The sequence below is a fragment of the Rhinolophus sinicus genome, chromosome 5 (genome assembly GCF_057876585.1).
Source record: "Rhinolophus sinicus isolate RSI-liver-muscle chromosome 5, RSI-T2T, whole genome shotgun sequence".
Classification (NCBI taxonomy): domain Eukaryota; kingdom Metazoa; phylum Chordata; class Mammalia; order Chiroptera; family Rhinolophidae; genus Rhinolophus; species Rhinolophus sinicus.
This window is the reverse complement of record NC_142505.1, coordinates 9,933,224-9,947,963: the sequence shown is the minus strand read 5'-3', so window position 1 is coordinate 9,947,963 and position 14,740 is coordinate 9,933,224. Positions and strand designations below refer to the sequence as shown.

At 38.6% G+C, this 14,740-nt stretch overlaps 2 protein-coding genes across 6 annotated transcripts in view; both read left to right on the top strand.

Moving 5' to 3' along the window:
- The window catches only part of TOPAZ1 (testis and ovary specific TOPAZ 1), a 45,536-nt gene extending 34,432 nt beyond the window's left edge, over positions 1 to 11,104 (top strand). The window contains 4 exon segments of the mRNA XM_019723718.3: positions 1,420 to 1,584; positions 2,845 to 3,048; positions 6,387 to 6,570; positions 9,701 to 11,104. Of these exon segments, the coding sequence (XP_019579277.3) occupies positions 1,420 to 1,584; positions 2,845 to 3,048; positions 6,387 to 6,570; positions 9,701 to 9,920 (773 nt within the window). The 3' untranslated portion in view covers positions 9,921 to 11,104.
- Positions 11,105 to 12,760: 1,656 nt separating this feature from the next.
- TCAIM (T cell activation inhibitor, mitochondrial) overlaps positions 12,761 to 14,740 on the top strand; it is a 28,729-nt gene continuing 26,749 nt past the window's right edge. The window contains exons 1-2 of one of the 5 annotated variants that reach the window (XM_088798226.1): positions 13,329 to 13,465; positions 14,523 to 14,578. In XM_088798226.1, the coding sequence (XP_088654352.1) occupies positions 14,560 to 14,578 (19 nt within the window). In that variant the 5' untranslated portion in view covers positions 13,329 to 13,465; positions 14,523 to 14,559. Of the gene's footprint in view, positions 12,944 to 13,050; positions 13,466 to 14,522; positions 14,579 to 14,740 lie in introns of those variants that run through there. The other 4 variants (XM_019724103.3, XM_019724105.3, XM_088798227.1 and 1 more) reach the window with 4 other exon arrangements.

Here is a 14,740-nt window from a genome sequence, read left to right as displayed (position 1 = left end):
CACAGGTTTAATGTGATTTTTATATTTAATGTGATCCTTACGGTTTTATAATTTTTAGAATATACAAGTAAATTATTAAAATTATATGGGAATGATGTTAAACAGATATTTGTGCAGTTTTTCAAGATATTAAGTTCATTCAAATTTATATAGTAAAATGTAAGCAAATTTAGGAGTAAATTAATGAAGGTTTGTGTCTAAATGAGTTAATATTCACAGAGCACTAGTATTTGCAAAACATTGTCTAGCACATAGTATAAATTAAGTCAATCACTCAGTCAGGTGGGCTCTAGTGATTTAAAAACAAGCTTCTGTTTTAAAGTTTATACTGGATACTTAAGGCTTCATTTTGGTATCATATACTTGAATTATCAAATGTTTCTTTAATACTTTTTGTATTCACTGAGCTGGGAAGTCCACAGAAGAAAATGATTACATGATTCCTGCACTTAGTCCACTGAAAAAGAACATGGAAATGTGCTTTGAGTGTGAAATAGCAATGTTTCCTCATGTGTCTCATTGTGTGTATGATAGCTGAAGGAATTAGGTAAATGAGAAAATATTGACATTTCTAACATTTTAGTACCTCGGTGTTCTGTATTAATCTATTGTTTTTCTCAATATAAAAATCGGGGCAGAAATTAAGGAACTTCAAATTATTGGTAATAGTCTCTCGTTTTAAGCTGTGATAGGCACCTAAGAGTTCAATTTATTATGCTTTTATAACTTACATACATTAGATATTCTATACATATCAAATATTTTATAATAAAAATTGTTTTGAAAATGGGGAAAAGCTGTTCCCCAAGAATACCAAAACTAATTAAATTATGTATTCTTTATTGTAAAATTGTTGAAGTTGTCCACGCAAATATTTTACATTACAAATATTCATTATAATCTGAATATTTTTGTCATATAAAAGTAAACATCAGAATTAATAACTGATTAGTACTCTTAGAAAATGAAGAATTACAAAATTAGTATATTCCCCAAACTGTCACTGCACTGTACACCTGAAGCTGAAGCTGAATAATATTAAATGTCAACTATAATTTAATATATACATAGTCACGGGATGTGGAGTACAGCATAGGGAATAGAGTCAATGGAATCGTAACAGCTCTATACGATGTCAGAGGGGTAATAGATTGGGGGTTATCACTGTGTGAGGGGTGTAAATGTCTAACTGTTATATTGTTTCGTGCACCTGAAACTAATAAAAAAATAAGTATAACAAGGTAGTTATGAGCATTACTACATAAGTTGTTTCTAATAAATGTGAGCCATGGTTATCTTTTCTGAGTGCACGTATTTAAGTTTTATCACTTCCCAAGAGATACTTAAAAACACTGGTTGTGATTATCCTAAGTGTAATGTTCATAGTATAAAGTATTAGTACTTTTTTCTTTTCGGAAGAGTCAGAATGGATAATCAATACCCCACTGTGGCCTTGCGATAGAATGGACGTACTCAATCGACATAATCTGCTCTGTACAATTGCACATGAAATCTTAGCCAAGAGCCTTTACAAACAGACATTTGAAGTCTTGCAAAATCTACCAGGTTTTCAAAATTCTCAAGGTATGATTTTTTTTTTAAAGTCTAGCTTAATTATCTCCTGCCCATCTGGTATTTAACTGTTAATAAGAAAGTCTCCACCTGTTTTGGTTGAGTTTCATATTCCAGCGTATATTTTTAATGAAGTTGTTTTCTGGAAAATGTATTATCTGCAACTTGAATATGCTTTCCTGAGGGTTAAAAAAAACTTAGAGATCCTTATCTTTGGGTTGTCAGCAGTTCCTAACAAGCCTCTTCATCATTCCCCTTTCCCACCTCTGTCAAGTCTTCAGCAAACAATATGCTAAGTGCCCCCAGCAAGCTTCATATCTTAAAAGAATGTATTGCATTGGCAGAATGAAGAATACTTTTTCTTTTATCACTTAACAAATAGAGAACTTAGTTTCCATTATTTTGGAACAAAAGTAAACATGGAATAGAGGAAATTAAGCAGATGGCAAGTTCAAAGAAAGAGAATGTCTGATGTGGCAATGATAGGTAGTGCTGTTGAATTCTACAGCTCAGATCTTATATGGACAGGAAGAGGGAGTCCGTGCTGAGGGAAAGGAGTGAGTACAGGCTTTGGGTCAGAAATGAGCCGAGTGATGGCTTAACATTTCATGAAACGTTAACCTGAGGGCCTCTCCTCAGGGCTATAGCAAAGTTGGTGTTTTAGGAAAGTTCCTCTGGTGGGAATGTTTAGGAAGAGACTAAAGTAAAAAGATTAATTTCCTGCTAAGCCCTGGACCCCTAAAAGATCCTAAAGTGATAGAGACCTAGAGTCTAGGTCACAGATGGAACCGACCAAATAAAAGACTCGGGAGTCTCCAAGGTGACTTGCTTTCTTCTAAGTGAAGAATAGAAATACCCAATAAAGAATTGTTTTTCATTTGAGATGGAATATTTATAAGGGGATGATTTAGTTTTAATCATGGGAAATCTGTCTGAGGTCTGAACTATAGCTAGAACGCAGAACCGCGCAGTCATTCATTTGAGACACTGCAAATGCCATCCCATGGGAATCACAGACAGGTGTTAATGCGGCCTCTGAAGTCATTGTCAAGCTTCCTTTCATTCCTCAGTACAAAGGAAATGAATGGTTTTGCTTTTGTGCAATGAGAGTTTGTTTGTTACTTAGAGAATATGTCAGATGACTGTGACTCCTGGAGTGGGTAGAACGTGCCAAGGGAAGCAGAGGGAAAAGAAAAGTACTAAGAGACAGAAGAAGTTTGAGTGGCTAAGATAGATCAATTTCATTACAGCAATTATATCTTTTCTTTTCAGAAACTGTGGAGGTCTCCCAGTACAGCCTTCTTTTTAATAAACTTCTAGATGCCTGTGTAGAAAGCAACAGCCTTGGTGTATCGTCCTCTGTAGCGGAATTCATGATTTCAAAGAGCATCCCGATTGATTTTTCCTTTCTTAGAAGATTAATTACTTCTTTAGGAAGGAGTTGTTTATGGCTCAAAGCCAGAGCCCACTACAAAAGTAAGTTACATTCTAAACTTTTTAATTTGATATATTGGTTTTGACACTGATTTTCTAACCCTGAACCCTTGTATAATATTTACAACTAGAAATTTAAATATGTAAAAAGAACAGTTGATACATATCGAAAGATAGTGGGCTAAACAGATCTGTGCTCCTTTGAAACCTGTTATTTCTCTCATTTCTAATTACTATATTTTTCTTTGCACATTTGTGTGTCCACTGGAGGGTGCACAAAGGAAGTAAATGACAGAACCAGTTTGGCATATCTTACAAATATATAGGAGTAAAACAATTGGGTAGAATGAAGTTTAAGGAATATTTACATATATTATTTATCCCTCCTATAGCCCTAATATTTATAACTTACAATATGTAATAGCAGGCCATATAGGAAATACAGAGGTTGCCATTACAATGAACATGATACCTACATAACAGGTTTTCACGTGGCTCCTAGTAATAGAACTTTGTTAATCTATTTACGGCTATTTCTCGCTAAACAGTAAACCTGGAAAACCTGTGCTTTCTCTAGTTCCAGCCACCTCGCAGGTATTTTAATTAAAAAGTAATTCCAGGTAGAATCTAGATCTGGAAAACAATTCTTTTCTGCCTCTTCCAGTAATTTGTCATAAGTTTCCATTTCTATCACTGTCATGTATATTATATAACAAACAATATAACAAACATTTGAGTGCCTACCTATTATGTGTCACCACCATGCCAAATGTGTCAAACATCCCAGCCACCTCTACCTGCACAAAAAGCTCTCTGAACTTGGAAGTGTTTTTCACTCCAACAGCTGTGATCAATTAGCAGGTGGTAACTTTTTTTCCCCAAAGAAATGGGAAAGAAAATACATGTTAGTATGCATTACAGGTAATAAGATTAAGTATTATTTGATGAAATTTTTATTTCAGCTACATATATACGTATATGTATACTGGGTCATGTAAAATGTATGTCTCATCATAGGTGACAAAAAGTTTTGAAAGCAGAATTTTTTTTAAAAAGAATGATCAGAAATTTAGAGGAAAGGTAGAATCATTTGTTCATAACACCTCATTCCAATTTTGTGGTTATGTTTCCACTCCTTATCCTATTTCCCTGCAGACGGCTAGAAATCACACAAAGTATATATGTATTATTTTCTATAACTTCTTGATTTTAATTTTTAGAATCAACATAAATGGGGTTATTTTCAAATAATTGTGGAATTTGGGGGAAATGCTACCAGAAGGTATTTATATGCCACAAAAACAAAATATAAACTTGGAAACATTTAAGTGAAATTTATATGAACCTTTCTAGTTTTTAGTTGAAAGTAAAATTTTGTATTAAAACAGCTAAATTGAATCATTTATTTTTAAAATTTTAAGATATATGTATGAAGCTTTATCGACATATAATTCAAAACCACACAACTATATAATTCACCCATTTAACATATGTAATTCAATGATTTTAGTGTATTTACAGAGTTGTGCAACCATCGTAATAGTCAATTTAGAATATTTTCATCACATCAAAAAGAAACCCTATCTCCATTAGCAGTCACTCCCCAACCCTCCAAATTCTTCCAACTCTAGTAATTTATTTTTAAAGATATTTTTTTTAGCAGCTTGTTAGTGCCTAGGTACAAGTCAGTACCTTCCTTATTAGCACTTTTCTCCTTATCTAAACACAACTATGCCTAATTTTATATACAGTCAACTTCTGGGACTTAATGCAAGTGAAGTTATAGATAACGATATTTGGGGATTTTATTTTTAATGTACCTAAATTATAAAATGAAATGAAATGAGTAATTTATAGTCACTAATCAGTCTTCCAAACATCTCATTTCCTGACAATGTTGACATTTAAAATATCATTGCAACTCTTCCTTAGATTTATCTTCACACATAGCTTAACACTTGCTAGAAAAGCCTTTCAATGCCTTATACACTAGGCCCCCCTTATCCGTGATTTCACTTTCCACAGTTTCAGTCACCTTCAGTAAACCGTTGTCCAAAATATTAAATGGAAAATTCCAGAAATAAATAATTCGTAAGCTTTAAATTTCCCTCCGTTCTGAGTAGCATGATGCAATCTCACGCCATCCTGCTCTGTCCTGTCAGGGATGTGAGTCATCCCGTTACCCAGCATATCCACCCTGTAGAGATGCTCCCTACCCAGGCATCGCTTAGCAGCCATCTCTGTTATCAGATCGACTGTCACTGTCTTACAGGGCTTGTGTTTCAAGTCACCCTTATTTTACTTAATAATGACCCCAAAGTGCAAGAGTAGTGACGCTGGCAATTCAGACATGCCAAAGAGCAGCCAAGCCATAAAAATATACGCATGTATAGGAAAAAACATAGTATAAATAGGGCTTTTGCACTGTATGCGGCTTCAGGCATCCACAAGGAGTCTTAAAACGTATCCCTTGAGGATAAGGGGGGACCACCGTACATACAGACTTAAATGGTGTCAGTAAAAGATAACAATAGTGCCTATATACAATTTGGATGGCCTAGGACATATGGGGATTTCCCTATATATTAGCTTACTTTTAATGAAAACCTAAACAGTTTGAAAATCAAATCTCTTCTCTTGAAAAGTAAAATTTTTAGAACATGAATTGATGAGGATAGCTACACCACACTGAGCGCCTACAGAATGGGAATGTATTTTATTCATTTTGACATCTACTGCTTTGTGCAGTATCAGACATACAGCAGGAACAGTAAATATTTATGGCACAGACTTGTTAACTCTTGAACAACACAAGGGTTAGGGACACTGAGCCCCTGCAGTCAACAATCTGTGGATAACTTTTGACTCCCCCAAAACTTAACTATTACAGCACTGAAAATAAGTGCATTCAAAACTACTGTAACAACTGTGATGGAAAATAAAATCTTTTCATTGTGATTTCTATTTTTTTCCTACATGTTGGATTCCTAATTCAAGGTAGGCAATAATTATAAACATAGTTACTGTTAGACCAGATCCCATTAAAACAAAGCCCTGGTAGCTATTCTGGTTTTTCAGTTATTCTGAAATTATGTTGTATTGACTATGACTTGAAATAAATGCCACAATAAGGCTCAAAGTCATTTTTTAGATAATTTAACATATTTCTCACTTCATATTTAATGTTTCAAAGACATTTTGCAAAGAATAATTTCAAATGTACTAGGATAAGCTCACTACCATAATTTGTGTAATAAATCTGCTTCTAATGTGAAGAATTATTCTGTAATGTAAGTATTTATCACCTATGGCTATTTTAGAAGTCTAGGTTTTCATCCGTTGGAGTTTTAGTAAAGTTTGATCTATTATTTGATTTCCAGGTGCTCTTTCATTGGGTTGCTACCCGCCATTAGAGGGAAATTTATACCGAAAACTTCTACTGGTTCCTTCTTATTTATCTGAGATTGAAATGCTTTTAGCTATTGAAATCTTCCTGGTATCTAATGCTAGTAGTATTCAAAGTCCTGGTTCTTCTACACAGATGCTGCAGATAGTTTTGAAAAGGTTGGTTGATATAACTTCTAACTGCATCCTGAAAGCAGATCATGGCCCTCTACACCTGCCCCAGGATGTAAATGTTTTATATATATTTACATACGTGTGTATATATATGTATATATATGTGTGTGTGTGTGTGTGTATATGTGCTTATATGTATATGTTTATATAATTGTGTAGTGTGTATTTACAAATGTTGGTAACATTTAAATTGAGAAAGGATGTGACCTGTTTGAGACTTAAAATCAAACAAATTAGTAGCATTCAACAAAAACTTCAAAGATACTGTTAGATGTTCAAAGAGATGGTTCCTCTTTAGTTATCCATCTTTTTCATGTACTGATAGTTTTCAGATAGGTACCTAAAAGTTATTTATCTTTTTGGTCAACACAAAAGATCTAAGAACCAGATCTGAAAAGGAAATATGTGATAATTAGGTTCAATCAAGAATCCTGTTGAAAACAAACCCATCAGCCTAGTTTCTATATTTTAGAATGTTGTTATAAATGCATAAATATTATCATGTAGCTGTTGGGCCAGAGTAGCATCCCTTCAAATAATTTTCTTCAAAGTCCCAGAATTTATTTAGGCTTTTACCACTCCAATTTCGTGTCAGCCTAATCCAGGAAACTTGTAATAATAAGGATCACACGGAATTCCTGTTTTATTAGAGTTTCTTGACAAGAATTTTGCTCCAGTTTACTGGTGTTACAAACCAGATCCTCAGAGTCAATCTTCTATCAGTTATCTATTACTGTGTATAAATTATCCCAAAATTTAGTGGCTTCAAACAGCATAAATTAGTTTCTACGAATTTTTGAGTAGCTTAGCAGGATGATACTGGCTCAGGGTCTGTCACGTAATTGGAGACAGGATGTGGTCAGGAGCTGCAGTCACCTATCCGTTTCCTAGATGGCTCACTCACATGGCTACAGGCAGGAAGCCTCAGTTCCTCGCCACATGGGCCCTTCCATAGGTTCCTTGAGTGTCCTCACGACATGACAGCTAACTGCTCTCAGAGTGAGAAATCCAGGAGAGAAAAAGCAAGGAGGGAGCTACAGTGCATTTTATGACCTATGTCAAGAACTGTGAAGGCTCTGAGATTTTACCCTCTTTGCAGGCTACAAAGTCAGCCTGCCAATTTCCTGGATACTAGCATAAGACTCCTGGGTTGGAAACAGAGGACTTTATTACTGACGGTACAGCAAGTAGCATGATTATCTACATATTTGTATCTCTTCTCCTTGCTGCCAAGTCTCACAGATGGGCTCAGATGGATACCTGCACATACAGTGGGTTCTATTACAGGAGAGGAATCCTGAACTTAGGGAACCCAAATCTTTTATAATGGGTAATAAGCATGCCTGCCCCTTTGCTCTGCAAGGAAACACTATCTCCACCTTGTAAGGCTGTACTCAAACCTGCTCTTTGCTCTGGAGGGAGAAACTATCTTTGTCTTTTAAGGTTATTCACTATATAAACATCCTTGAAATCCAAAACAAGGGGTAGTCAGTGTCTCTGCTCTCAAAACTTCCAGAAATGCAACAGACCCATGGAGAATTGCCATCCAACAACCCAGTGTTCAGTATTGCACACTTGTCATTTCTGTTTTGTTCTATTTGTGATAAACAAGTCATTTAATCCAGCCAATACTTAAGGGGAGGCGAATTGGGAAGTAACTTGTTTTAGGGCCACCTTTTTTAAACCAACTTGAATTAGCTTTTTTTAATTATAACGCTATTCTTTTTTGAGGGCTTCCTTATTTACCACTGTGCACGAGTGGCTGAGGCATTTGGGTTCCCCATCATCCTAATGAGGATTTCGTTTTCTCATAGCTTTCCATTTTCTACACATATGCAGCCTCTCTACTCATTGTTGAATTTGGGGGCTATTTGTGACCCAGGGGATAACTAGTGACATGCGTAGATCTTTGATTTTGTCCAAGCCAATACTGCTTTCTCTATTATTATCATACTGAACTCCATCTTGTTACATTAAGCTCTAGAAGAGAGAATTGTATTCATCTTTAGAGTTTCAAAAACTGCACATAGTTGGCACATGCCCAATCTGCCAGATTCTAGGCACCAATTCCTAAGCCAGAAGGTACTAAAAGGCTCCTCAGCAGTCTTATCTGTGACCACTGGTTGTTGTTCCAAGTGGAAGCCCCCACTCCCGCCACTCTGGACCACATTGTGGGTTAACACAGGTAGGCTCCTTCTTCTGGGGCCTGGCTCCTAGGCCCTATTGGTGCCCAGAGCAGGATGCAGTGAACACAAAGGAAAAAAGTGATGTTCAATATAACAGCCACATCTCTATTTTAAATACTTCCCACTCCTTATCCCAGAGGAGAAACGAACATAAGTTATGAATTTTATGAAATTTGGAGACTAGTAGAGAAGGTATTAGAAAAGTAAATTCTAGCTCTTGTGAAGTATCTTAAATGAGGACTAAAGGAAAATAACTGGAAATTTAGTGAAAAAATATAGCTATAATTTCTGTTACTAAATGTTAGCTACATATTCAGTATATGCTTATAATTAAAAATAGCCAATATCAGTGTAAAATATGTGAATGTCAGTAACACCAAACTTGATTAAATTCAATATGTTTATGCATTATCATGAATAATTATGCAATTTTTAACTTTGAAAATACAAAGATTGAGATTATTAGCTGTGTTCTAAATCAGTGTTATTCAAACTGCGGGTTGTAGCCCAGTTGGGTGGTGAAATCAATTTAGAGAGTTGCAACCACATTATTAAAAAATGAGGCAATAGAAAATAGAATACTGATGAGAAATGTTAAGATGTATGCTCTTAACAACTTTTGAATATACAATAAAGTATTTTCAATTATAAAAAAAAAAGAAAAGAAAATAGAATACACTGTCGTAAAGGTACGTCTTGTTTTGTGAAAGTTTTATTTCAGTTTTTATTATGAGGGTATAGACTGGGTCACAATATAAAACGTCTTTCTTACTGTGTGTCATGGTCAAAAGTGTTTGAAAGCCACTGGTAGAAGAACATAGTAAAAAGACTGTCATAGCTTAGTACTAATCAATGTAAATAATCACCTTTTGAAGAAACTACATAGCTTCTATTTAGAGTTCTAATTTTGTGAGATGTTCACTTTGTAGATGTGAAGAAAACAAATCTCGGAACAAGGATGATTATCAAGCTGCAGTGGAAAGATTAATTATGGCGGCTCGTTTATCGGATCCAAAGCTTTTCATTAAGCACATGACGGTCAATGTTAACAAGGAGCAGGTTTATAGTTTGGAACATTGTTCTGCCCTGAAATGGTTGAAAGAGAACATGAAGTGGGCCGGAAAGGTTTGGCTTTTCAGTAACCATTAGTTAATAAAGGCTTTTTCTTTTTTTTTTAAGTTAATCATTGTTGGAAATAAAAGGTAATAAAAATAAAGAGAGTTTTCACTATATTCAGCTTTTGCCCTTGATTTACAGTAAATGGATAGTTTTCAAATACTAAAAATTTTAATCGATATATGCAGTTTATAATGGTTTTAGCCACACTGAAAAGTGATGTTTCAAACTATTTTTTGACTTCTCTTTAATTTATGTAAAGTTAAATATGGTAAATCCCTATTTATTCTGATATCCAAACAACGAAAAATCATGAACTGAATGAATATTAGTTCATTAGAACTAAGATATAAAAGGGGAAATATGTAAGTAGGTAACTGGAGTTTTCAGAACACCTTTAAGGGTATGAAGGAGGTTGAATGTATACTTAGTCATTTTTAAAGCGTATTCCATATCTATAAAAAGAATAGTAAAATAGTATTGAAAAATGACTCAAACACTAAAATTCCAGGGTACCCTCTAAGTTATGCCAAAAAATTTTTAATTACCCTGTGAAGTTTTCCTTTAGTGTATCTATAATACTATATGTATTTTGAAAATTTTTAATTTCTGTGTTACATTATATATTAGTCATACCTAATGAAAACAGCATTTTAAACACCTATACCAGAATTTAAATATCCAAAGATTGTTCTTTTATTTATTTATTTTTTTAAAGATTTTATTGGGGAAAGAGAACAGAACTTTATTGCGGAACAGTGTGTACTTCCAGGCCTTTTTTCCAAGTCAAGTTGTCCTTTCAGTTATGGAGGGCACAGCGCAGCTCCAGGTCCAATTGCCATTGCTAGTTGCAGGGGGCGCAGCCCACCATCACTTGCGGGAGGTGAACCGGCAACCTTGTGGTTGAGAGGACGCACTCCAACCAACTGAGCCATCCGGGAGCTCAGTGGCAGCTCAGCTCAAGGTGCTGTGTTCAATCTTAGTTGCAGGGGGCAGAGCCCACCATCCCTTGTGGGACTCGAGGAATTGAACTGGCAACCTTGTGGTTGAGAGCCCACTGGCCCATGTGGGAATCGAACCAGCAGCCTTCAGAGTTAGGAGCATGGAGCTCCAACCGCCTGAGCCACCGGGCCGGCCTAGATTGTCCCTTTCAAACCACCTTAGGAAGTTAAAAATGTTTCTGAAGTCAGCTTCAGAATCTGTGGCATAGTCATTCTCTAAGGTGGTCATCCTCAATCCTTAATTTGATACTTTAGACTTGATACTTTAAGCCATAATTTGAAATAATTTAGAGAAAAGGTCTGAATACGGTGAGTAATAAAAGAATAAGTCAAGGGGCAGGCAGGTCGCTCAGTTGGTTAGAGCACGGTGCTCATAACACCATCTTCGCAGGTTTGATGCCAGTGAGCTGTGCCCTCCACAACTAGATTGAAAAACGATGACTTGTCTTGAGCGGATGGGTCCTGGAAAAACACAAAAACACACTGTTCCCCAATATTCTCCCCTCCCCCCAAAAAATAAGTCATGACTAAGGGGACTGAAAGCACGTCTTAGAGGAGCTCCCAAAATACGGTACTATTAGGCAACATCATTGGAATAAGTCTATAACGTCACAAGATTGAAAAGTCAGATCTTAGATCAGATCCTAGCACTTAACGAAATGCCTTATGATGAAATGTGGAATGAATAGTATCCTGAATGGGATTTGGGAAGTGGGTTGGGAGACGTCAAGAAAGATGGCTAGGGCCCACCCAGTGGCTCAGGTGGTTGGAGCTCCATGCTCCTAACACTGAAGGCTGCGGGTTTGATTTCCACATGGGCCAAGTGGGCTCTCAACCACAAGGTTGCTGGTTCAACTCCCCAAAGGGATGGTGGGCTGTGCCCCCTGCCAGCAACTAACACCAGCAACTGGACCTGGAGCTGAACGGCCACAACTCCGACTGAAAGGACAATTTGACTTGGAAAAAATCCTAGGAGTACACACTGTTCCCCAAATAAAGTCCTGTTCCCCTTCCCCAATAAAATCTTAAAAAAAAGAAAGAAAGATGGCTCGTTCTCAAGTATACACAAACTGGGTGACTATAACTGCCATTACTTAAATGCAGAACATAGGAAATAAAATAGGTTTGGAGGTTACTACCATCCATCAGTTTGAGGAGCCTTTGAGGACATAGTGGAGAATGGTAAACGGGCAATTATAGCCTGTTCTATAGGTGTAACTCAAACACAAAGAAATTAAAGAAATATGAGATTGTTTAGATACTGTCAGCAAAGAAGCACTTGAAAGGATGAAGACACCGAGAGATGGCAAATGAAGCTTTTAGGAAAAGATGGGACTGGATGGAACTGATCACATGTGATCATACTGTTTCTAGTGAGAAGTCAAGAGCCCTTAGGACTCAAACAAACGGAGGCTTTTTTTTTTTTTTTTTTTTTTTTTTTTGCCTCAGACGGTGGTGCCAAAAAGCACTCACTAGAAAAGGGGAAAGAGCAGTTATTGTATTTGCCTAATTTCATCTGTGGCAGTTTCTAGGGGCAATCAGTCATAGGAAGCTAATGGTAGAAACCCAAGCCAGGGGTGGAGAATGCTTAAGGTTTGAAAATAGCCAGATATTGAACGGGCCAAATTCAAAAGACATGAAAAACGGAGAAAAACGTGTCTGTAATTAGCTACATTTATGTAACAGCCAAAAGACACACTTCAGTAAGACCTGTAGAATCTGGAGCTCTCAACTGACAGTAGTCCTAGGGCGTCAGCTCCGAAAGCGCCGCGGGCTGATCCCTCTCATTTCGGAGCCCCGGGTGGGGCGGGGGGGGCCTGGGAGAGGGGACCGGCGCATGCGCGCGTCCTGCAGCGCCCCCTCCCTCCCCTCAGCTCCAGGCTCCAGCGCGTGCTTTGTGCCCTTCGTTCCCCACCCTCTCCACCGACCCTCGGGCCAGGCCCCGCCACCTGTCGTTTCCGACTCCCTGCGACCCAGTTCTTCGTATCTCGGAGAGTTTACTTGCGCGTCCTAAAGCTTTAGGGGGAGCGCGCAGAGTTCACTCCGAGCCGGGCGGTAAGGAGAAGGGGCAGGAGCTTCCAAGCGGCGGGGAAGGCGGGGCGGTCACCTGGGCGCTGACGTCAGGGCGGGGCCGGGTACCGCTACAGATTTTAATCCGCGTCTCCCGCTGAGCGCAGGCGCCCCGGGGAGGAAGGCCTGGCCCGCGTCAGCCAATGAGCGCGCCATCTGAGGCCCCGTCCCTGTGGGCCGGGTCCCCTCCAGCGACCCAGCGCGGCAGGCGCCGGATGGCGGGTGGAGCTTTGCGCGCCCCGCTGAGCTCTTAGGGCTGGGGGCGCAGAGACCACCTCGGGAGAGCCTGTCAGCGCTGTCCTCGAGCGGGGCGCGGGCGGGCGGGAGCGCCGGGCCCTGCGGCGCGAGCTCGGTGGCTGGGCTGGCGCCCCGCTGCGCATGCGCCCGGATACAGCCGCGCGCGCCCCCGCACAGCCCCGCGGGAGGAGTGACCGTCCTCCCGCCTGGTACCCGGTGGGAGGTGAACCAGGTCGGAGAAAACCCTGGCAGCGGACACTTACCGGAACTGTAAGGAGCAAGAGGGGAGGGGCTGCAGTTGTGCCTTCGGGCTGCTCGGGCCAGAAAGGGGGGGTCGCGGCGGGCTGTGCGCAGAGTCACCTTAGCTCGACGTACTAACTTTTGAACTAAGGCAATGCCAGGGGACGGAGTGGCCGCATCGCTTGTGTTTTAACTTGCTTTGGAATGGGAAACCAAAGACGATTTATTTAGGCTTCATTGCTTCCGACTATAATATTTCCTCCGAGTCTTTGATTTATCATAGGAAATGGTGATGCTTCAAATCTCATAGTAAAAGATTTAGGAAAGGAAGCTAAGGTATCTAGATACTTTGCTCTTGGTACAGTTTATTATTAACTTATCTGATAGGACTTTCTGCTGTTTCTTTTTCTTTGCCTTTTCCCCTTCCCTGGGGAAGTATTCAATTGAAAAGCGATGAAAAACTGCCCGCTTTTATCCCTCCTTGATGGGCGAAACTGCTTTTAAAAACCATAAAAGATGGTTACTAAGGGAAGTCACCGTTTAAATGAGAGTAGCCTGAGGATATTAACTTTGTTAAAATAAGTTACTTTCAAATAAACATTGTGCCAAATGGCCAAAGAGCAATCGTCGGAACTCTGGCAAACATGTTACTGTTTCTGTATCTGTCAAAAGTAATTTAAGCAAAACAAAAGTTTTTGTTAAACTACCCATAATTTGGCTTTAACACCAATTTCTACCAAATTTTATTTGAAACTGCACAGAATTTAGGTTAAAATCAGAAATTTTCATCTTATAAAATAGAAGCTAAAAATCACTATTAAGTGGATTATAGCAGTCATTGACAATGTTTTGTAAATGAATTGTGCCCTTCCCCATCTTCCACCCTCCATCCAGAGAGGACACCATCTCCCTGGAAAAGACCTTCCACAACCCCCATCTAGGTGTTTCCCGGAATACTCTGTGCATGGCTGTTAGCATTTACTGCATTGTTTTACAATTACCTGCTGTGTCTTTCCACTCCCTCTTTCTCCCCTAGGCTGTAAGTTTTTGGAAAGGTGGAATTATCTTAATGTTTTTCTATTCCCAGTGCTTTACACAGAACCTGGTACCTAAGTGCTCGGTAAATGCCAGTTGATGAATTGGGTGAGTTGAGGACCCAGAGTGCCTTCCAAACCTGATAAGACAATGTAGCCCTTTTAGTTATTTTGTAGCATGCTTGAGACTTTTCCAAAAGGAAGGAGAGTGGGCTATATGAAATATGTACAAGAACCACCCATGTAAGAATTTGTCTGAAGACAACCCCCT